General features: G+C 41.6%; 2 protein-coding genes across 2 annotated transcripts in view; both read right to left on the minus strand.

Annotated features, from left to right (window-relative positions):
* Window positions 1-1,125: 1,125 nt before the first annotated feature.
* Window positions 1,126-22,993, minus strand: part of LOC109401182 (uncharacterized) — a 124,259-nt gene continuing 102,391 nt past the window's right edge. Inside the window, exons 8-10 of the mRNA XM_029856282.2 lie at window positions 2,343-2,469; window positions 2,055-2,275; window positions 1,126-1,674 (exon numbers count right to left, since the gene is read on the minus strand). Of these exons, the coding sequence (XP_029712142.2) occupies window positions 1,523-1,674; window positions 2,055-2,275; window positions 2,343-2,469 (500 nt within the window). The 3' untranslated portion in view covers window positions 1,126-1,522. The remainder of the gene's footprint in view (window positions 1,675-2,054; window positions 2,276-2,342; window positions 2,470-22,993) is intronic.
* On the minus strand, window positions 9,996-12,676 carry LOC109623292 (ATP-dependent RNA helicase DHX33). The gene is made up of 2 exons (XM_062842797.1): window positions 10,469-12,676; window positions 9,996-10,403 (listed from the first exon to the last, which is right to left on the minus strand). Exon 1 carries the CDS (start codon window positions 12,553-12,555, stop codon window positions 10,471-10,473), a length of 2,085 nt encoding a protein of 694 aa, XP_062698781.1. The 5' UTR covers window positions 12,556-12,676; the 3' UTR covers window positions 9,996-10,403; window positions 10,469-10,470.

A 22,993-nucleotide genomic window follows, 5' to 3' on the forward strand; every position in this document is an offset into this window, starting at 1 on the left:
TCGAATGAGTGTAATCAGGTTTGTTCCTTTTAATTCTGCCGGAATCAAAAGGTACAAAATTGATAACACTCATTCGAACATTAGGTTGTTAGCCTAAGGTCCTCTATCCACCGTGGTGGAGCTGCCACCTTAGGTATAGCTTCCGGTGGAGAAGCATTTCATACTCAGCCGCTGGATGCCAGGACAGACGTTGTTTGAGCCGCACCTCCTTGGTGAACAGACGATCGGACCGTATCTCCTCAATCTAGCTGAAGTCAGAAAGACAACAGTGCCCAGGCTAAGCACACAACTCTTAGCTGGCGGTCTTTGTCATCGCTTGAACCCGTGGAAGCATGTGGTAGGAACTTGTGAGGATACGCCGGATGCGATTGCTTACGATAAGTAATCGCAAACTTAAGCATGCGAGGCGAGGCAGCCGTCAAATGAGGGGCTACCAGGCGGCGCTCGCAAGGTCAGGATGTTGTTAACCTCTTAAATGAAGGGCAGTATTGTCAGTATGTACGTCGAAATCTAGTCAGACGTCCGGGTTTGTGACAGGAAGTAAGGAATAAGAAAGTGGGACATGAGCTTATTCAGTTGGGATGCTGTTGCCGCAGCGTTACTGCGTCTTAGAATACCCGGCTACTTGTACAAGATTCTCGGAAGCTATTTCCAAAATACAGTACTGGGTTCGATGTTACGGAATGTACGGTGTACGACGAGGTGTGGAAGTCTAGGCTCTCGGTGGACGTGGCCATCGTTGGCTCCACTGACGCTGCTATGTTGGAGGTCTACGGTGAATCGATCGAAGAAGTAGGATTAAGTGTAGTCCACTCGATCGTAGTAGCGGAAAAGTTGATGAGCTTCAGAAAACTGAAACTGGCTCATAACAAAACTGATGCTGTGTTTGTCGATAACCGGAAGTCAGAGCCGGAAGCGGAAATTTGTGTAGAGAATAGAGAAGAGAGAAAAAGTAGACAGAAAGGCGTATAGTAGAAGTAAAGGGACTGATCAGGAATTTAACCCAGAACCTTCAGGATGAGGTAGCTGCTATACTACCAAGCCCGTCCATGTGAGTTGACAACGTAGGAAGACATGACAACTCGGGAGTTTCTTTCTGTACAAAAAAAACGGAAGAAAATCTAATATTTTTCGCTTCAAACCGTTTACCGCTAGTCTTTTATTTTCTTCAAATTTCTTAGAACCTAGATACGCTTAAAAATAGAGTTTATTTCTTAAGTCAGGTGCGCGATAATAGCGCTTACACGTACATGGTTTTGTAGAACCGTCGTCTTATTAGTCGGCTTAGGTCCCCCCTCTTTTATTAGAAAAAGAAATAACCAATAATGTCCCCATCAAATATTTTAGCTAGGGTTTTTTTTTGTGATTTCTTTATTCGTGTGTTGCTTGGTTTTCGAATTATTACTATTACGATAACACGAGCATTTCATACCTAGTAGTAGTTAATAATATATAGTGTATACTTATCTCACATTCATCCGCTGCGCATCCGCCATCCGTTGCCGTTCGCAGTTCCACTCAATTAGGCGACCCGATCCATCGTGAGCTTCTTGTCGACAAGGGCCAGCGTATCCTTGATAATGACCACAAGCAACGGGACACTACCGAGCACCATGCACACACCCATACAGTAGAAACAGATCTCGTAGCCACCGGACAAGTCCCGCAGAAGACCTGGAGAGTTTTGGGTTTTGAAATGTGTTCAAAGAGCGTAATATGGTTTTGGTTTATAGTTAGGTTTATTAGGTTTTTTCGAGCGAACGGAATCACACGAGGGCGGAAGAGACGATCGTGACGACGTTGACCAGCGACCAGGAAGACCACACACATACGCGCGAAACGGAAGACACGGTATCATATATGTGCATATAAGAAAAAAAGAGAACGAAAAGAGAAAGAAAGGGAAAAGATACAGAATCTGCCCATTTCGCTTGGCAGTGGTTAGTGACTTGGGTTTCGACCGCATCGGATCCTAGTTCCTAGTGCATTCTGTGATACACAGCCTTTCAAACTAGGGGATCACTAGGGGGTCCGAAACGGATCGAAGTATAAACCTGCTAGTGGTGGCACCGAGATAGCACCAATACTCTGAAACATCCGCACCAGCCCGTAGCTCGAGCTGATCCGGTCCGTTCCGAAGAGGTCGGCCAGCAGCACCGGCATCAGTAGGTACCAGCTTCCCAGGCACAGTCCGTAGCATCCGGCACTGCACACGATCACGACCCACGTGTCGCTCGTGGGGATCGTCAGCACGGCCGTGCCGGCTCCCAATATACTGTGAAAGAGAAAACAAAATTAGAAAACAGTTGTGACTTTGAGGGTAGAATTTGAACGGTTCATACCATACAATGTAAGCCTTCTTTCGGTCGAACAGATCCAGATCGGATAAATATCCGAGGGCTAAACGCCCAATCAAATCCAGTGCTGCGCTTACCGCTACCAGATAGCCCGCCTCCGATTTTGTGTATCCTAAGGAGAAACATAAAAAAAAACTTGCTGTTATCTTTGGATGTTACGTGGTCCGCTTTGGTAAATTGGTATGAGTGGGTATACTTTATGAAGGTTTATATGTAATATGAACTGCTGGTTCACCACGCAAAAATGAGCAAAAAGTCAAGATGAACTGCAAAGTTTTTTGATCACATCATGAAAGTAAAGTCCAACATAGGTTCTGATCCTCACAAGTTCCTATCACGCATGCTTCTTTGGATTGATGTGATAGGGTCTGGGATCATTGATTATACTGCTCGATTTTGTTTTGGCATTCTTTATTTTCAGACATTAAGATCAAGTTTTGATCAGCTGAACTGCGACATCAAGACCGTAGATCGTAACGTGGAAGCAGAAGGAGTTGCATAGGACGCACCCCCATCAACTGGAACTCGAGCAAATCGATAAGGCAGCGTCAAACGTGTGACTGGTGCGAGGTGACCTCTTCTTGGAAACAGAAGGTTTTATGGTAGCCATTCAGGACCGGGTAATTGCGACCAAGAACTATCGACGGTACACGAAGACGTGAAGAACCGCAATTCAGTAGGAGAAACGGTTAAGCATGTCGTTGCAGGCTGTTCAGTGTAAGCTAGATCAGCCTACCTTGATCGTCACAGCGACGTAGCCAAGATAGGCCAAGATTGTGCACCAATAGCTTGCTTTAAAGCACAACTTGGTCGACAGATTTATACCCTACTACCCGGACCCGGTTTTGAAAATAGTTATATAAAGCTGTACTGAGATCGCGAGATCATTACGGACATTCTCATTCGAGCCAACCGAACCGGCCCGTCATTGTGAGTTACGACAAAAGGATGAAGTGGGTAACCCTAATCGACATCGCTGTACCGTTAGACCATAACGTCCAATCAACTTTCTTCGCTAAGATAATGATGTGGCACCTGGAGGACGTTCGTATAGTTCTAATTCCCGTTCCTCTCGGCAAACGGGGTTGTCCCTAAATCTCTCCTAAGGTCCCTAGACGAGCTGGAATTTAAGAAGGTCCTGAACAGCATCCTGAAAGCGGTCATTCTTGGAACCTGTAGTATAGTAAGGCACAATTGACAGTAAATACTTCCGAAGCAGACTCATTAGGATATAAGCAAAACCGGTTAATGAGATCCACAGAGCCTAATCCTTTTTGGCATTGCCCGGGGTGGGTGCTCAGGTAAAATAACTCCTGGGCGTCCATGAAAAACCACCCTCGGCGAGTAGCGGCTTTTGGCTAAGCTATTCAGCACTGTACTTGGAAACCACATCCAGACCACATGGAGACCAGAACAAGATGAAACCCGGGGGAGCGACACTAGTTTTGCCAAACCGAAAACCCCCAAAAAAGTCGAAAAAACCCGCAAAACTTTTGCGGGTTTTATCGACTTTTTTGAGCTTTTTACAGCCTTTTTTAGGTTTTTTGGTTTGGCAAAACTAATGTCGCTCCCCCTGATGAAACCGAAGAATGCGATCGCCCGAGGAGGAAGCTCCTACTGGAGCTGGTCCTGGAACGGGGGACAGAGCCAGTGGCCAGCGGTAGGAAGAAGATGTGGTGCAAGAGCGGCCCTCCTAAAGACACTATATGCAAAGACACGAAATGTTTCAATTGGAGTTCAAAATTTACTGTCAATGTCATTCCAATCGAGCAGGAGACCTGTCAAACGCGCTTTAAAAGGCATTGCTCGCCAGCATCATCGTGGTGATACGCGAATCTTCATCAAAAGCAACAATCATCAGATTTCGTGTCTTTAGCATATAGAGGGCCCATATAGCCGAGGCGGTAAACGCACAGGTATTCAGCATGACCATGCTGAGGGTGACGGGTTCGATTCCCAGTCGGTCCAGGATCTTTCCGCCTAAAAGAGAGAGAGCATATAGTGTCTTTAGGCCCTCCAATCAACGGGCACAGTCCGTATCACGAACGCAGAACAGAAACGGCAGCAATAGTAATCACTAAGGCCATGCTACAGCCACCAATGTTGCTGTGGCAGATCGACGTCAGTCACTCAGATTAGCAGGCGGTCGACGGTAGCGGACCATGTGTAGGGTGGGGCGGGGCAAGATGGGTCGCGGGGCAAGATGGGTCAGTGCCATTTTCGGGCGCATTACTCATGTTTTGATTATGTTAATAATTTTGTTAGATGACCAGCATGAATATACAAAAGTTTGGGGCATTGATTGAAAAATTATTCACTCTCATTGGAAATACAAAATAAAATGGTTTTTTTTCCATTTTTCTTATGCGATGCATTCCATATATTCTCCATATAAACGGCCGCGGGGCAAGATGGGTCACCTTCAATTTTGAACGTATTTTTGGAGCATTCAAAAGTTATTTATTTTTTATTACAAGACTATCTCATAAATGACTTCAATCAAGCGGAATAAACGCTCAAAATTATAACATAAAATTATGATATTTTTTTAGTAAAAACATCGATTTTCAAGTCGCCTCAGGACCACTCAAATCGTAAAGTTTTTTATATTCCAAATAAATTTATAAAATGTTTACTAGTAGCTCTTGTTTACTCAGTATGGATATGGAGCATATTTGAATGCGGAACAAATCTTATATTTTGACGTTTTTCGTTGAGAAAATGTCAATTACTTAAAAGGTGACCCATCTTGCCCCGCACTTTTTTCACGGCACAAAATCGATCACTTTTTAAAACTGCTTGTTTAACATCATATTTTGTATTTAATGAACTTTTTATCGACTTTTAGCATAGCTAACTAGTGTATTAAAGAGTAGCGGACGAATGCAAACCAATCCGATTTGTATTTACGAAGTTATGGTGATCCATCCTTATGCGACCCATCTTGCCCCGTCCCACCCTACTAGGGAGATAAGTATGTACTAGCGTGGGACACAAAAAGACATTTTACTCCTGTACACTTTTTGAGTTCCATTTTGGCCCCATATAAACTGTGCAAAATTTCAGCTCGATCGGAGAAAGTATATTTTAGCGCCAGACGTTTTAAGTTTTCATCCTGGTTTTCATACGATTTACTATGGGGAAAATCACTTTTTCAAAGAAAAATCGCTACGGGTTGCCCCTTAACCCCTGAAAATAAATCAATGAATGATTTCTGTTGGAAATTTTACGAGGAACAAACCCTCTAAAGACCGCAAAGCGATCTAAGGCATGTGGAAAAAGTTATTGACTGAAAACAGAATGGCATGCCAACGCTGTTTAACATGTAAGGAATAACAATAAATAATAAAATCTCTTCATTTCATCGATCGGGTAAGGCTTAATAACTTTTTCCACGAATGTCGCATCGCTTTGCAGTCTTCGAAGGTACCTGGTTCCTCGTGAAGTTATCTACAGAAATCATTCAACGACTTATTTTTAGGGATCAATGGGTGACCTCAAGCGATTTTTCTTTGAAGAAGTAAATTTTCCCCATAGTAAATCATATGAAAAACTAAGAATGGCGAGCGCTAAAATATAGTTTCTTCGATCGATCTGAAATTTTGCACAGTTGATATGGGACCAAAATGGAACTCAAAAAGTATACAGGAGTTGGAGTTTTTCCATTTTTTATATTTTCCCATATAAACCGTGTACCAGGCTAGTATGTACGTGATTCGCAGCTATTTTGTCTGTACGAGGATGGAGACGGACATGTCCGGCAGATCAGGGATGCTGGAAATGTTCAACAAGAGATTCCCTTGCTTTGCGAACCATCTTGACTTGAACAAGCTGTACACACGATTGCGAGAAATTATGTCGCATAATCAGGCTTATTCTGCGCGGCGTGTGAGGTGAGACGAGTCGAATGAGGTGACAAAAGTCGACTCGCCCCATTTGATTTACATTAGTCGTCTCACGTCACGTGAGACGAAACCGTCCGTCTCACCTCACACGCCGCGCAGAATAAGCCTGAATATGCTCACAGCTGCAGAAGTGGAGTGCATTAAGCTGGAAGCGCAGAGGGAATTGGAAGAGGAGAGGACAAGATCGAGCGATACGTTGAGAAGGAATTCTTTCTGTTGGGCTCGGTGCATCGAACACAAGCGAGAGTCGTTGCTCCAGGACCAACAGTGGATATATTTACAACGAGAGCAACTACGAGATGAACTAGCGCTACACATGGCCACAGCAGTCACGCAGTTCCGTGGGACAGACACTATGTCCCGGCACCGTATACCAAAGCTGCGGAATTCCTATAGGTTAACAAGTACAGTAAGCATGCTAAATCAAGTCCTAAACCAGGATATTTTGCCACAGTTCTTGGAGGCCGTACAGAATCTTGAGGATATCCAGTCTTGGGGCAAGACACTGTGCTGGAAAGTACATTTTCCGCCACAGAGTTGCTCAGAATTTCTCCAGATTGCTCTCGTTTTTACATAAGTGTTGCCTGATTTATCGCAAAATCAAAACAATATTGTCCGATATCTCACTTTTCTTGCAGTGTTAGGGGTGTTTTCAACAAATTTCGTCGATCCTTGATGAAAAGAGTTACTCAGATTTTCTCAGAGTTACTCTCGTTTGCACAGTGTCTTGCCCCTAGTATCCAGTTTACTGTGTATTCAGCTGCGGTGGCTGTTGTCAAGACGCTAGGATTACGGACGCACTCGCCCACGTCCCAGCACTAAAAAATCCACGTGGATGCGACGATTGGAGAACCGGAACGCCACATTACGGACCAAGATTGGTCGATCAACACAGTACAAGCAGGGAAATCGATCAACGAGGCTAGTTCTAGTTCATTATGTTGCTGAAATTGTGAAGCCCGCAGAACTCCGAGATCTCACAGAAGTCGACATTACGGAGATTTTGGACACCCATGTACAGCGGATGAGTGCTCTAGCGAAACGTTTGCGGCGTTATGGAGAATTTTCGACGCGGAAAGAACAAAACCGGATGTTCAACATTAACGAAAGGGAGTTTTACAACTGCATCCGAAACGACAAGCCTGATTATGAAGGCCTTCCGGAGATTGGCGACATCACACAGTTCTGGGTCAAACTATGGGAGAACCCTGTCCAGCACAGCGACGATGGGACGTGGTTGGCAGTAGAAGAGCAACAGTGTAATGGAGTTGAAGGCATGACCGCGGCGTAGTTATCACCCAGGATATACGTGATGCTACCCGGTATACCAGAAATTGGGCTGCACCGGGACCCGATTTCGTGCAAAAATTTTGGTATAAAAAACTCACGACGATTCACCGGCGGATGGTGGAATTCTTCAACATGGTGCTAGAAAACCCCACACAGCTACCACTATCACTTATCTTCTGCCGAAGGACCAAAGCACAGCTGATAGGATACAAGCCCACTGCGATACCAACAACGTGATGATTACGGAACAAAAAGGGTGTCTCAAAAACACGAAAGGCTGCAAAGATTAGGTCATCATAGACGCAGTCATTGTGGGTCAAGCCACCGAAAAGCAGAGGAACCTGAGCATGGCGTACAGCGACTACAACAAGGCGTACGACTCAGTACCTTCTTAAGGACAACCCAACTAACAATCACTCATTTTACAAGCACCTTTACGATGAATTGATGCAGCATGATGCTGAATAACATTTGGATAATTTTCAGGCACAACCTTTGTTCGGGTTTTGTTCACACAAATTTGGAGAAACTATAAAGCAAAGTGTTGTGTACCAACTGAACTGTTTGTTGTTAAACCGTTTTACAACTATATAGTAAAGCTGCTATTCAGCTTTAGCAAAAATGATTAAAAACTAAAAAAATGCAAAAATTTTCAATTTCCACGAGAATTTATGATTGGAACTTAAAGCTGTGAATACATATTGTGAAATAATAACTACACATAAATTTACCTAAATCCAGATTCGAACTCGAGACCCGTCGATTGCCAGCCGCATGCCTTCCTATCTGCGCCATCCTAGAGATGATGAATAGCAGAACTCAAATCAAAACATAAACTTCCCGTGGTTTATTAATGATCAGACTTTGACTCCTATTCAGCAGTGGTGAATTAGCATAACATTATGGTTAACGACTGAACAACAAATGAATTCAGCTGTTGTTCAGTAAAAAACACGTGTTTTTCGTCATGTACTCTGAGTCGAAGTATGATAAAACGAAAACGCTTATTTGACTTGTGAAAACACATTATACAGATGCATGTCCTAATTTTTATATGAACTTAACAAGAAGCAGACAAAAGTCTTGTTAAACTATGTTGTAAAGGAATTACTGCGAGTCGAATAAAAATCTTATTAAACGCTTGAAAAGTGTTTTAAGTTATTATTGTTCATACCAATAGGAGGCAATCAGTGAAGTACTAGATTGAAAGTAGTGAGCTGGATTTTTGTATGGTGAGATGATCGATTCTCCATTTCTGCAATGAAATGGTGCAAACAGCGTGGGTTATATGATTTCTTGTCTAATTTTATGCTGGTTGAGCAAAAGTTTGGATAACTTTGTTGTTGTATTATTTATTTCTTGCAACTTCAACAACACAGTTACCCAAACTTTTGCTCAAACAGCATCAAATTAGGCAAGAAATCATATAACCCACGCTGTTTGCACCATTTCATTGCAGAAATGGAGAATCGATCATCTCACCATACAAAAATCCAGCTCACTACTTTCAATCTAGTACTTCACTGATTGCCTCCTATACGAAAAGTTGAACATTGGCTACTTTTTCAATTGAAATAGCATTTGTACAGTAATGTGTACAGCATAATTTTAGTTCAGCTATAATTACCATTATAAAGCAACAATTCAGCATGCATGCTTGTTTGCGGCTGGCGATTGTTAGTTGGGAAACGTCTTAGAATCCCGGTTCAAGAGTGCATGAGAACTTAAAACCCACACATCTCAAGAAGCAAGATTCGAACAATAGTACATTTAATTATTCTGTTCTTGCTCACTTGTAATAAGCTTAAAATAAGAAGATCAAATGCGCTGGTTTTGTTCACGAAGAGATTTGTGCCTTCGAAATCGTGAGTAGGTGCCAAAGTCGGCCATTGTGGCGATTCTAACAAGTCTGTCCTTAAGGTATGTACTGCAGATGTACAAGGTATCAGGCTTACATCAGGCTGATGCAACAAGCGATGCGGATGTGGAGCACGTCCCTATAACTTACCGACGGAACAGCTGTGTTGCGGTCCAGAACTCTCAGCATCAATAGAGGGATATTTCAAGGGTCTGGTACGTTTGGCATAAGGCCGTTTGGCATAATGCCATTTGGCATAAGGACGTTTGGCATAAAGGACACTTGGCATAAAGGACATTTGGCATAAAGGACGTTTGGCATAAAATGATTTCAGTAAAAAGTGACATACATACTTAACGTAAAAGAAGGATAAGTATACAAAAGAAGGATAATACATTATAATGCCATAACTTTTATGGATATAATATGCAGACAAGGATGATTTGCTAGAAAGAACCATTACCGGAATCTAAATTGCTTGTATCGATGAAGAACAGCCTATATACAAAAGAAGGAACATTCCCCTTCCGAAAAAAAAAACAAATTCATGGAAGCAAAAGGTTATTTCGAAAATATGAGATCCAATATAATGCACCAACAACAAGTTTGCCTTCTTTCCCTTGAAGGCTGTTCTTTAATTTTTCTCCAGAGGGAAAATATATTTCACATATTCTTTATGCCAAACGTCCCTTATGCCAAACGTCCTTTATGCCAAACGTCCTTTATGCCAAATGTCCTTTATGCCAAACGTCCTTATGCCAAATGTCCTTATGCCAAACGGCCTTATGCCAAACGTACCAGACCCATTCAGGACCGAGTAATTTCAAGATTTATCTTATTCTAAAGTAGATAGAAGTCAATAAAACTCCTGTAAATAGTGTTCCGGATCACATCCTTTAACTTTTTATTCGACTTAACGTTTGTTTTTGTTTAAAACACTTTTTTCTCTTCAATAATAGACCTTGGGTTTATCACTTTTGTAATGTATTCGTCCTAAAAAAAAAAACAAGAGCAAAATATATTATACATGTTTTTACCAATGCTCAGTCAATACCTGCCTTCAAACTGTCTTCATTGCGCTAGATGCCGTGCCCATGGCGTAGCTACTGGTGCTGCCGCGGGCTCCTCCACCCCCGCTGGAGGAAATTCGATCCAAAAATGGACAATGCGGCGCAGTTTCACCTACCCATTCGGGTTCCACTTCGGTGACCGTCCGAAGATATCGGCTCCCGGTTGCAACCTGTTCGGTGAATAGCACGTATCGGGGCCGAGCTCGCCCGCAGAGGACACTGGACGGATGGATCCGTGCGGGGGTTCGGCTGCTCAGGCAGAGATACGAGTTGTCCCGCTGCAGTTCGGCGATATTCAGGAACAGTCCGGTCAGAAGACATTTCACGACCGGGATGGGATCGTCCCCGCAGGAGCTCGGCTGAATACCTAACTTGCTGCAGATGTCCAACAGCTGGGTCCGGACGGATGCCGCGTGACTGAGATGGCGTTCCATGAGGAAATTGTCGCCGCACCACTTCCGTGGTTTGTCCTTGGATTTGAACTCTTCGAACACTTTGAGGAGGGTAAGGTGGTCGCCGCATTTGGAGTAGAACTTGGAATGGGCGGCCAGTTGCTGTTCTCGTCGTTGGCTGTTGTTCAAGAAGACGTTCTCCCCGGACAGCATGGCCACAATGGTGAGGATTTCGTTCAGGCAGCCAAAATCGGGGGCACTCAGGACGATTTTGGCGTATTTGGGTTCCAGGGGAAGTTTGGCCATTCTTCGGCCGAGGGGCGTTAGGGAAGGTGCCTTAGTGGTAAAGATTGCTCCAAGATTTTTCAGCTCCTGTACTGCGCTTTCGATGGCACTCGGGGGAGGTTTGTCCAGAAAGTCAAACTCTCGGCAGTCGATTCCCAGGGCCAACAGCTGGAGGGTGGATGCCGAAATGCTGCACCGTAGAATTTCCGGCGTGCTGTGCTCGCTCAAGGCTTCGAAGTCCTTCTTGGAATAGGTTCGGTAGCAGAATCCATCCTCCAGGCGACCGGCGCGTCCCGTACGTTGCCACGCCTGAGCTTTGGAAATCCAAGAGACCTTTAGTGTATCGATTCCGCTTGTGGGGTCATATGCCCGCTGCTTGGCCTTCCCACAATCGATGACATACTTGATTCCGCTGATGGTGAGCGAAGTTTCGGCAATATTTGTGGCCAGAATAACCTTCCTGGTGTTCGGAGGAGTCGACAAAAAGACATCCATTTGGGCCTGCTGGGACATTGCAGCGTACATGGGATGCACCCGCATTCGGAACTGTCCGTTCGTTTGCTGCTTGGCCAACCTCCTGACCAACGCAGTGGCAGCCTCAATCTCTTCCTGACCCGTCAGAAACACCAGAATGTCTCCACTTTCCTGTTCCTTCTCGTGGATCTGGAAAATCGTCGTTATGCACGCTTCCAGGTAATTGATGTTATCCATCGCTTGATACACCCGGACAACGTGATTCTTTCCCTTCAGGTACAACGTGGGACAATTCCCAAAGTACTTTGCAAAGTGATTCACGTTCATCGTTGCGGACATAATGATTATCTTCAGCGGATCCAGCATCTTCAACCGCCGCGTACTTTGAGCCTTCTTAACAATTCCAAACAGCACATCCGTCGCAATCGTCCTCTCGTGCGCTTCGTCCAGAATTACCACACTATAGTTCTTCAGCAGCTGATCCGACAGGGCTTCCCGCATCAGAGTTCCATCGGTCATAAATTTGATCTTGGTATTCGGCGACGTCACGTCTTCGAATCGCACCGAGTACCCGACGACATCTCCCACGTTCCCATTCTGTTCCATGGCCACCCGCTTCGCCACCGAAATGGCAGCCACTCGTCGCGGTTGCGTTATGGCGATTTTCCTCCCTCCATGAACGCCACCTTCGTACAGGAATTGCGGCAGCTGGGTGCTCTTGCCGGAACCGGTCTCACCGATCAAAATCACCGTTTGACACTCCCGCACCTTGTCCACAATCGTCTTCCGGATGTTGTAAATGGGCAAACTTTGCCGATGCTGCTGGATGATTGCCGCACTGGTTGGTGGCTGCCGGAAGGGCGACGTAGGCGGCGGTGGGCCATTGTTTTCCGCGCCCGCTTCCTTCGGATAGGCGCGTTTCATCGGAATCCACTGATTTTTGCACTTCGATCGCTGAAACCGTGCGTTTTTCCGGATCAAAAACACCGCGGAGGATTTTCGCGACGACGACGCGAGGACTGTTTTTCACGTTTTGATTTCACAAAGGGATGACCTTTTACCTTTTTGCAAACGTCATTTGACGTCAAGGGAGAGAGCTTGGACACGAACTGCGCGTGCGTGGCGCCACCGGGGAGCAAAAATGGGAAACTGCCCTTCCGAAGTGCAAACGGTAATAAAATTTCACACAGGTCCACAAAATACAGTCGGAACTCCTACAACGTGGTTTTTACGTTGCAGGAGAATCAAGAGCGAAAATGGCGCAACTAAATAAATATGGATGGTAGAGTAAACATAAATCCGCGAAGTTGAATCCGTTGTATCCAAAGGAATCTGTAGGAGCATGACGTCACGAATCCAACTACAGTAGACGTTCGATAACTGCAACATGTTTACGTTTCACTTATCGAACAAAATTCGATAACTGCAACGTCAGACAGGCGTCAAAAACCCATCAATTGACGTTAAATGAACGCAAAATTCATTCGACCGTTCATTTGGGCTAACTTGGTGCACCGTTTTGACGGATAGCAGTGCGATAACTGCAAATTTGTTGCACTTACTGGACTTGCAGTTAAAACGCATTGCAGCTAAACCGTTTGCACCGACCGAACGTCTATTGTACGCCAATGCAAGCCTATGGGAAAATTCCTGAAGGATTTCCTGGGAGAAATGTCTGAAAACCCTTCTGGCATGTAAGTAAAAACTTATTTCTTCAAAGTAACAGTGACTGTGAAAAAATCCCAGAATATATTCCTGAAAGAATCGCAGGACGAATTTCTGAGAAAAAATCTTGGGTGAATTCCTGAAAAAGATTTTCTGAAATTTTTGAACGAACCCCTGAATAATGTTTTGAAAAGATACCGAGAGGAATTTCTGAAGGAATCCCTAGATGAATACCCAGGTAACGATTTGATGCTGTACTAACGTTTTACAACTATTTTAAACTTGATTTTTTAAAGCAGTCTTCATTTGAATAATAGCTGAGAACAAGAGGTACAATTCCTTATTCAGCTAATAAATATCTAATTTTGGTGATTTTTTTTCAATCTTCAGCTGATTTGAGGTTCATTGAAAGGCTGATTAAAGGCCTAATATGCGCTTAATTATTAATCAATCAAATTTATTTATTGTGGTCAAAATAAAAAAAAAAAACACTTTCGTAAATGCTTATTTTTGACCATTTGTGGTTTTCTATTTCAGGAAGAGATATTTCCCAACTAACAATCACATCATTCACACTGAAATAAATTTTGTTGTCGTTTCCACCGAATCCATGGTAGAATTAAGAACTGTACCAACAATTTTCAACCGAATGCAAAATTCTGTTAATTGTACTGAAACATTGTCATTATTACCATGCGTGTATTACTGTTGACTAAAAACATTCTTGGTTCTACTATTTGGGCATTGTAATTTCGACCATGTAGGCACAGCCAAACAGACGTAACACTTGCGAAATTTCCATCGACCACGCTTTTAACGATCATTTTAAATTTTCATAGTTGAGGCTTTCACAACCAGAGGCGCGCGCATCGTTTTTCTATGTGTTTGACATTTCACACTAGCGCCTTCTGTTGACGATATGGCACAACACAGTGATTCGTGCAACTTCTCCACCAGGTGTTGGTAGTGTGAACTGGGCGATGGATTTCCATGAAAATCGTTCAAGGTGTTACGTCTGTTTGTCTGTGATGTAGGCTTGAATGTTGCGCGTCTTAGGTAAACATGGTCAAAAACACAATGTCAAAATAGAAACATCAAGAATGTTTTTAGTCAATGGTACTTCACGCATGGTTATATTGACAATGTTTCAGTACAATTAACAGAATTTTGCATTCGGTTGAAAATTGTTGGTACAGTTCTTAATTTTACCATGGATTCGGTGGAAACAACAACAAAATTTATTTCAGTGCATGACGACCCAAGGAAAATTCAAAGTCATAAATAAGCATGCATGATGAATTATTGCTGGTTTATAACATTCTCAGCTGAACAGAACCAAGTGCTGAATAATAAGCCGAAATTATGGTACAGAGAACGTTCGATAACTGCAACATGTTTACGTTTCACTTAGCGAAAAAAATTCGATAACTGCAACGTCAGACAGGCGTCAACAACCCATAAATTGACGTTAAATGAACGCAAAGTTCATTCGACCGTTCATTTGGGCTAACTTGGCGCACCGGTTTGACGGATAGCGGTGCGATAACTGCAAATTTGTTGCACTTACCGGACTTGCAGTTAAAAAGCACTGCAGTTAAACCGTTTGCACCGACCGAATCTAATGTCGTTTTCGTTTTTGCGGTGGAGCTACACCGGTGCAGCACTTTTGCACCGAAAGTGTTCGTTTTTGATTTTCGTGCTGCACCGGTGTAGCACTTTTTCTACACCGCTCAAGATAGTGCAGCACTCAAAAATTCGAGAGTGTAGCGGGTGTACACCGTGTCCACCAATCAACGTTCGCAAAGTTGTAAATATTTTGGTTTTTATTCACGCACACCAATGCAACTACACCGAAAATGTTCGGTTTTGCAGTGAAAAGTGTAGCACGAAGCGGTGTAGCACCGCCACAAAAACGAAAACGACATAATAAAATCACGTTATAATTAGAAAAACGAGCCAACTAGTTAAAATACACAAAAATAAAAACAAAAAAAAAGAAAAGAAAAATGAGCTTTTTCGATTAGGCTGTAGAAAATAGCAATATTTTATTCACTAAACAACCCAATTCTAGTAGGAATTCCTCCATGAATTGCTTCAGGAATTCATCTAGGAATTCTTCCAGAGATTCCTTCAGCAATTCCTTCAGAAATGTTTTCAAGTATTCCTTCAGGATTTCTTCCAGGGCTTGCTCCAGGAATTCATACAGGAATTTTTCCAGGGAGCGCCTCAGGTATTCCTGCAGGAATTCCTCTAGGAATTACTCCACGAGTTCATCCAAGAGTTCCTCCAGAGACTTCGCTAGAAATTTTTCTAGGGATAGCTCTGGAAATTCTTCCAGAAGTCTAGAGATTCCACCAGAAATTCATTTAAGAATTCATCCAGGGATTGCTCCAGGCATTCGTCCAGGAATTTCTTCAGAGATGCCTCCAGGAAATCCTCCAGTTATTCTTTCATAACTTCCTCCAGGGATTCCTCCAAGAATTCCTCAAGCGTTTTCTCCAGGAATTCTTCCAGGAGTTACTCCAGGGATTCCGCCACGAATTTATCCAGAAGTTCCTCCAGGATTTCCTCCAGAGATTTCTCCAGGAATTGCTTCAGGGATTTCTCCAAGAATTTCTGTAGGGATTCCTGCAGGAATTCCTCCAGAAATGCCTCCAAAGTTTTTTCCAGGAATTTGTCTAGGAGATCCCCAGGTATTTGTCAAGAGATTTCTCCAGAAATTTCTCCAGGGATTTCTCTGATAATTGCTCTAAGGATTCCTCCAGGAATTTATCCAGGGGTTCCTCCAGGTATATTTCAGAAAGTCCTCCAGGGATCCCTACAGGGTTTACTCCAGGCATAGCTACCCAAATAACAAATTGGCTGGTTAATGGTGTCAGTGGTTGAACACAATAAATGATAGCCTTGATGATAGCTGAATATTGGTCTAAAGTAGGGCTTATTCAACCTCTTTAATCAACAGTACATAGATAGCTGAATATCAAGTTAAATAAAATATTATTCATCTGTGTAACCAGCTTCATAATCTGCAGTACATATAGAAGTCCCTGGAAAAATGCCAGGATTAAATCCTAGAGGAATGCCTAGACAGTGTTTCCCAAACTTTTAGGAGGTATCGCCCCCTTGGAGCTTGAGAAAAACTTTTTCGCCCCCCTAAATGAGATTTATTTTTTTTTATGAAAAAAGGCTGAAACTTTGTTGAGCTGAAGCCCTCAAAAACCCACTATTTGACACTACTGTGGCGAAACTGATATTTAATTTATCTAAATTAGTATCTATCTTTAAAAAAACGCATTATTGCATGTATAACAATACATTTTGAAACCATGTTTGTGCTATACATATTCTTGAACAAAAACGAGCAAACAGAACGGACTGTAAACATTTCCGAAAACTCGTTATCTTACACCAGATATTTTACTAGTGTTTTTGAAAAGGGTTCTCCTACTGGTGGGATATTGAAATACAATTTCAAAAATATTTTTTATACGGATAGAACAAATCAGGAATATATCTGTATCTTTACAAATGTAGTCAGCTTTTCAAAGTAAATGCAAATAATGAAAAGCCAGTATAAATTGGAGAAACTTCTATTGTCAAATAAGTAAATATGCAACAGTCATTACTCGGTTTTGAGGCAAATCAACGCTGAATTGGTGGAAACAATCAAAATAGCTACTAGTAATAAGTTTGAAATTTTCAAACAATGTGTGATAGCTCCCATCCAAAACGTGTTCTGAAATTCGTCTGAAACATCATGATTATGATTGAAAATTCCATGAAAAAAACGCCCATGAATTAAAAACAAAACTTTCTCATCAAGTAAAAAACGGTTCTTCTCGTAATCTCTTATATAAGTTTCTTCATAGTTTCTTAACATGTATTATATTAGATCTCCATAATTCCTAGGAATTATTTAGGAAATTCATATAGCAGTCTTATTTGTGTTTTTTTTTCTTGGAATTTCGACGAAAAGTTCTCATAAACATAAAAAAATCTGTAAAATGTAGTCGATCTCAAAACAGACATTTTTCAATAATCCTAAAAACAACAAAATTTGAAATGTTAGGGATTTTTAATGATTCAGTTGACATTCTGGACTAGTATTTCAATACTTTTGATTTTTTTCAATTATCAAAAAATCGCCCCCTTTTTTAGTATTTTCGCCCCCTAATTTTGGTTTTTCACATTTTCGCCCCCTTCGGCCTAATTTTCGCCCCCTGGGGGGCGATTTCGCCCACTTTGGGAATCACCGGCCCAGATGAACTCCTGGAGAAACTGCTGGAGGAATACCTGGATTAATTCTTGGATAAATTCCGGGAGGAATCCCTGGATCAATACCTGAAGAAGCTCCAGGGGTTATTCTTGGTGGAATTCTTGAAGGTATTCCTGGTGGAGTCCCTGAATAAAATCCCGAGAGGAACTCCTGAAGGAATGCCTGGAGGAAAGCTTTGAGGAGCTGTAAAAATTCCTGGAGACATGCTTGTAGGAATTCCTGGACAAATCTCTAGAGAAATTCCTTGAGGCACCTTGAGAGAAATTGCTGCTACAGAGAAATCCTTGAAGGGATTCCTTTAGAATTTCCTTGAATAATCACTGGAGCGCTTCCAGGAGGAATCCCTGAAGAAATTTCAGGAGGAATCAGTGGAAGAATTCCTAGAGGATTCCCTGGAGAAATCTCTAGAAGAATTTCTTGCGATATCTTTATAGAGGAATCTATGGAGGCATTCCTAGAGGAATCTCTAGATGAATTCCTGGAGGAATCCCTGGACGAATCTGGGTTTTTTTAGAAGAATTGCTGAAGGAATTTCCAGAGGAATCCCTTGAGGAATCTCAAGAAGAATGCCTGAAGGAATTCCATGAGGAGTTTTTGGAGATATCCCAGGAGGAAGTAATGAAGGAACCGCTGAAAACCCTGAGGTAATCCTAAAGGAATTTTTAAAATAATACGTAGAGGAACTCTTGGAGGAATCCTTCTAGCAGTTCGTGAAGGAGTTCCTGAAGAAACCTCAGGACTCGGAAGCAATCTCAACAGGAATTCCTAAGGGAATTTGTAAACAGTTCCTGGAGGAAGTCTTGGATTAATTCCTGGAGGAGTTTCTGCAAGAATTCCAGAAGCAACCCCAAGATGAGTTCTTGGAGGTTATTTTCAAAATAATCCCTGAAGTTGTTCCTGAAAGAATGACAGGAGAAATTCCCAGGTGAATCCCTGAAGCCATTCTTGGAGGAATTCCTGAAGAAACATCATAAGAGATTCCTTACGGAATCTCAGCAGAGCTTTCTTAGCGAATGCATGGCAAAATTTCTGTAGGAATCCCTTGATAAAAAAAAATCTGAAGAAATCCATCTTTGCAGTAATTTCTGGACGAATTATTTAAGGAATACTTAGATGAACTCCCAAAGGATTTTTTGTACAAAATTCAAATCATGAATTAATTTTTGAATAATATCTGAAACGAAATCTAAAACAGTCCTTTTGATTCCTCAAATTTGCAATGCCGATTGGCGTATTCACATATCGGGCATCCATGCCTCTAAAAAGTTATCTCAAGGCAGGACCCCCCTGGGCACCCGCCAGAAAAAAAAATCCTAGCTACGCCAGTGTTGGTACTTCCCTGGTGCACGGCCTTCTACGAAGAAGACGATCTCTTCCTGGTTCTCTGCTGGATAAGGTTTTTTTTTATTCTTAACCACTTAACCTATTTTACAGCTCTTTTGTACACTAGGGCACTACGTGAGCGATTCCGATTGGCGGCTGCACTTACACTTTGTACAGCGCCTAAATGTATTCTATTATATTCCTATTCTACTATATCGAACTGGTTTTCCTTTGTACTGCTTTCACTTTTCTACCCTTCCTTGGTAGAATAATGAGCACGATGATGAAATGATACAGGGTGCGGCAGGAAAAAATGCGAAAAGTTCAAGGCACTATTACATGCTGTATGTGGGTTATATATGACTATTTTTTCATGACAGTGTATCAGTCAATGTCTATATTCTAGCACTGAAAAATAAAAATGAACATATTTGATGTTTAATATGTGATAATGTAGGCCTAATAAGCGGATATCAATAAACTGCGCGCCCAATGGTCATTAAACAAAATGACTATAACAGTAACAAAATTAGCTAAAATTCGATGAACAACCAGACCACACTGATCCAGAGCCATGTAGTTTCACATACCAGATGAAATAAGTACATATATTTAATGATATTGTAGAGAAAATCAAAAATTTTGTTTTATCAGATGCGAAATTTAGCGACCTGTGCGATTTTCTGTGGTTTGAAAATTCTGATTGTCTTCATCTTCAGGCGCCGCCCTGTAAAGGTTAGTGACCAAAATGGGATTTTTTTTTATTAACTTTTCAGAAAACTAGCCTATTATAGATCATGGAACGTTGAAACATAGATTGGTTAATGTCAGATGGACGAAAATGAGGTTTGAAGTTGAAAAACACTTTCGCATTTTTTCCTGCCGCATACTGTAGGCATAGCTACCCAAATAACAAATTGGCTGGTTAATGATGTCAGTGGCTGAACACAATAATGATAGCTGAATATTGGTCTAAAGTAGGGCTTATTCAAACCCCTTTAATCAGCAGTACATAGATAGCTGAATATCAAGTTAAATAAAATATCACCTGTGTAACCAGCTTCATAATCAGCAGTACAGTAGACGTTCGATAACTGCAACATGTTTACGTTTCACTTAGCGAACAATATTCGATAACTGCAACGTCAGACAGGCGTCAACAACCCATCAATTGACGTTAAATGAACGCAAAGTTCATTCGACCGTTCATTTGGGCTAACTTGGCGCACCGTTTTGATGGATAGCGGTGCGATAACTGCAAATTTGTTGCACTTACCGGACTTGCAGCTAAAAAGCATTGCAGTTAAACCGTTTGCACCGACCGAACGTCTACTGTACATAGAAGTCCCTGGAGAAATGCCTGGATTAAATCCTAGAGGAATGCCTAGAGGAACTCCTGGAGAAACTGCTGGAGGAATACCTGGATTAATTCTTGGATAAATTCCGGGAGGAGTCCCTGGATCAATACCTGTAGAAGCTCCAGGGGTTATTCTTGGTGGAATTCTTGAAGGTATTCCTGGAGGAGTCTCTGAATAAAATCCCGAGAGGAACTCCTGAAGGAATGCCTGGAGGAAAGCTTTGAGGAGCTGTTGAAATTCCTGGAGACATGCTTGTAGGAATTCCTGGACGAATCTCTAGAGAAATTCCTTGAGGAACCTTGCAGGGATGCCAGATGATTTTTCCAAAAATCTGTATCAGGATTTTAGAAAATCTGTATTTGTCTGTATTGTGAAAGTGTGACTGAAAGCCAACAAACACCAAGTTTCCGTAAATCCAGTCAGACCCCTTAAGAAATCTGTATGTTGCACATGTAAATTTTTTTGTCCCGAATTTTGCACGAACATTTCTATTTGCAGTAAGTTTTCACTAAATGGTGTATAAAGCAGAACGTTATGAATTTTCATAGTAAAATAAATATGTATATTCTTAATAATTCTGAACTTTTACGTCGCCTAATTTTTGTGAAAATTCCTTATAGGAATTTTCCCTGGGACTTTCCGGGGAGTTTCTCAAAAAAAATATCCTGAAACTGGTTCACGGGTTTCCACAGAAATTCCTTTCAAAAATACTCCTGGGATTCTTTAAAGGATTAAAGAGAAAATTTCTTCAGGGATTGCTACATATGTTATGCTTGTATTTCTAAATATATTTGTTTTTCAATATTTTTGGAGAAATTCCTCCAATTTTTTTTCCAGGAGTTTTTCTATAGCTTCTTCTTCTTCTTCTTCTTCTTGGCGTAACGTCCTCATTGGGACAAATCCTGCTTCTCAGCTTAGTGTTCTATGAGCACTTCCGCAGTTATTAACTGAGAGCTTCCTCTGCCAATGACCATTTTGCATGCGTATATCGTGTGGCAGGCACGAAGATACTCCACAGACAAACAGACGTCTCACTCTACTCACTTCCCATCGTTACCCTTTTTAACGGTTAGTTCAAATATTTTGTAGTTCGCACGGCGTTCGGTTCGTTCGGTTCGGTTCGGTTCGTTCGGTCACGGCGCTCGCATCGTTTTTACTCCTGTTTGACGTTTGCTCACTACCGCCACCTACTGAGTGGTTTGCGTAACACAGCCTGGTTAGCATTGGGCGATTATGTTTTCGCGACGATGATTTTTATCTCAATTTGTTCCAAGTGATACGTCTGTTTGTCTGTGGATACTCTATGCCCAAGGAAGTCAAGGAAATTTCCTTTACGAAAAGATCCTGGACCGACCGGGAATCGAACCCGTCACCCTCAGCATGGTCATGCTGAATACCCGTGCGTTTACCGCCTCGGCTATATGGGCCCTTTTTCTATAGCATTTCTCCGAAAAATAAATCGATGAATTTTTCCAGGGGTTTCTCCATGAAATTCTTCTCACGTATCTTAAAAAGATGCAATTCTTGGAGATATTTTTCTTCAACAAACATTCAGAGTTTCTAGCATAATTTAAAATACACAAAAATAGAAAAGTGGAGCGGACCTGGTGTGATGGTTAGAACACTTGACTATCACGCCGAGGACCTGGGATCGAATCCCACTCCCGACAAACTCGCAAAATGTGAGTTCTACCTTCAGAAGGGAAGTAAAGCGTGGGTCCCGAGATGAACTAGCCTAGGGCTAAAAATCTCGTTAATACAGATAAAAAAAAAATAGAAAGATAATAAAAAATAAACTTTGAGAATTATTCTCGAAATTATTGCTTAAATTTCTACCTAAAGATTACTTAATTTGTTCAGGGGTTTTCTGGAAATTCCTCAAGAAATTCTCAAAAGATTTTCCTGGAAAGTTCCTACAGGAGTTTATCCAATAGTTCCTTGAGGTATTCCTCCAGGCATTGCTCTGGATTTGATAAGACCTTTCTTCAGAATTTTTTTTTCCAAAAGCTTTTTTTAACAACTGCTGCAGAACTTCAAAAAATAAGCATTTTTCAAAGATTTTTTCTAGAAATTTTTCAAAGAATATTTGTAGAGGGTTCTCCATTTTTTTTTTAAATTTCTTTATTGGTTCTCTAAAGAATTCTTCCAAGAAATTTATTTTTAAACTGCACGTGATTTTTTTTTCGATCAATCTTTCAGAGGTACCTCCAGCAGTTCTTCCAAAGATCCTTTCAGAAAATCCTACAGGGAATCTTTAGAAACTCAATTAAGGATTTCTGCAATGTTTGCATTTTTTAAGAGATTTCTCCATAAATTCCTCCACGGATTTTCCAGGCATCACTGCAGAAATTTCTCAAAAATTCTTTCATTGATAGAGTTACTCCAGAAGTTTATCAAGATTTTTTTTTCATTTTTTTCAAAAAAAAAAAACATGAAGGAGTTTCTGCAGGAATCACTGAACGAATTTCTTAAAAAAAAAATCTTGGAGAACGCTGGGAAGAGTTTCCAAATAAATCCCTTTAGGATTTGTGAATAATTTACTTGAAGAATTTCAGAATTTTTATTGTTGAAATTTTGAAGAAATCCCTGGAAATAAATATATCTTCACATACGAATTTCTGAAGAAATCTAAGCAGGAAGTCCTGAAAGAAAAAGTTAGAGGAAGTAAAGTTAGTGACAAGTAAAAAGAAAATCGGGTTAAGTACTGTTTCTTTTAATTCCACTAAGAATGTGCATCCTT

The sequence above is a fragment of the Aedes albopictus genome, chromosome 3 (assembly GCF_035046485.1).
Source record: "Aedes albopictus strain Foshan chromosome 3, AalbF5, whole genome shotgun sequence".
Taxonomy (NCBI): domain Eukaryota; kingdom Metazoa; phylum Arthropoda; class Insecta; order Diptera; family Culicidae; genus Aedes; species Aedes albopictus.

Coding starts and splice junctions, on each gene's coding strand:
- LOC109623292 (XM_062842797.1), bottom strand. CDS start 12,555: ATGAAACGCGCCTATCCGAAGGAAGCGGGCGCGGAAAACAATGGCCCA.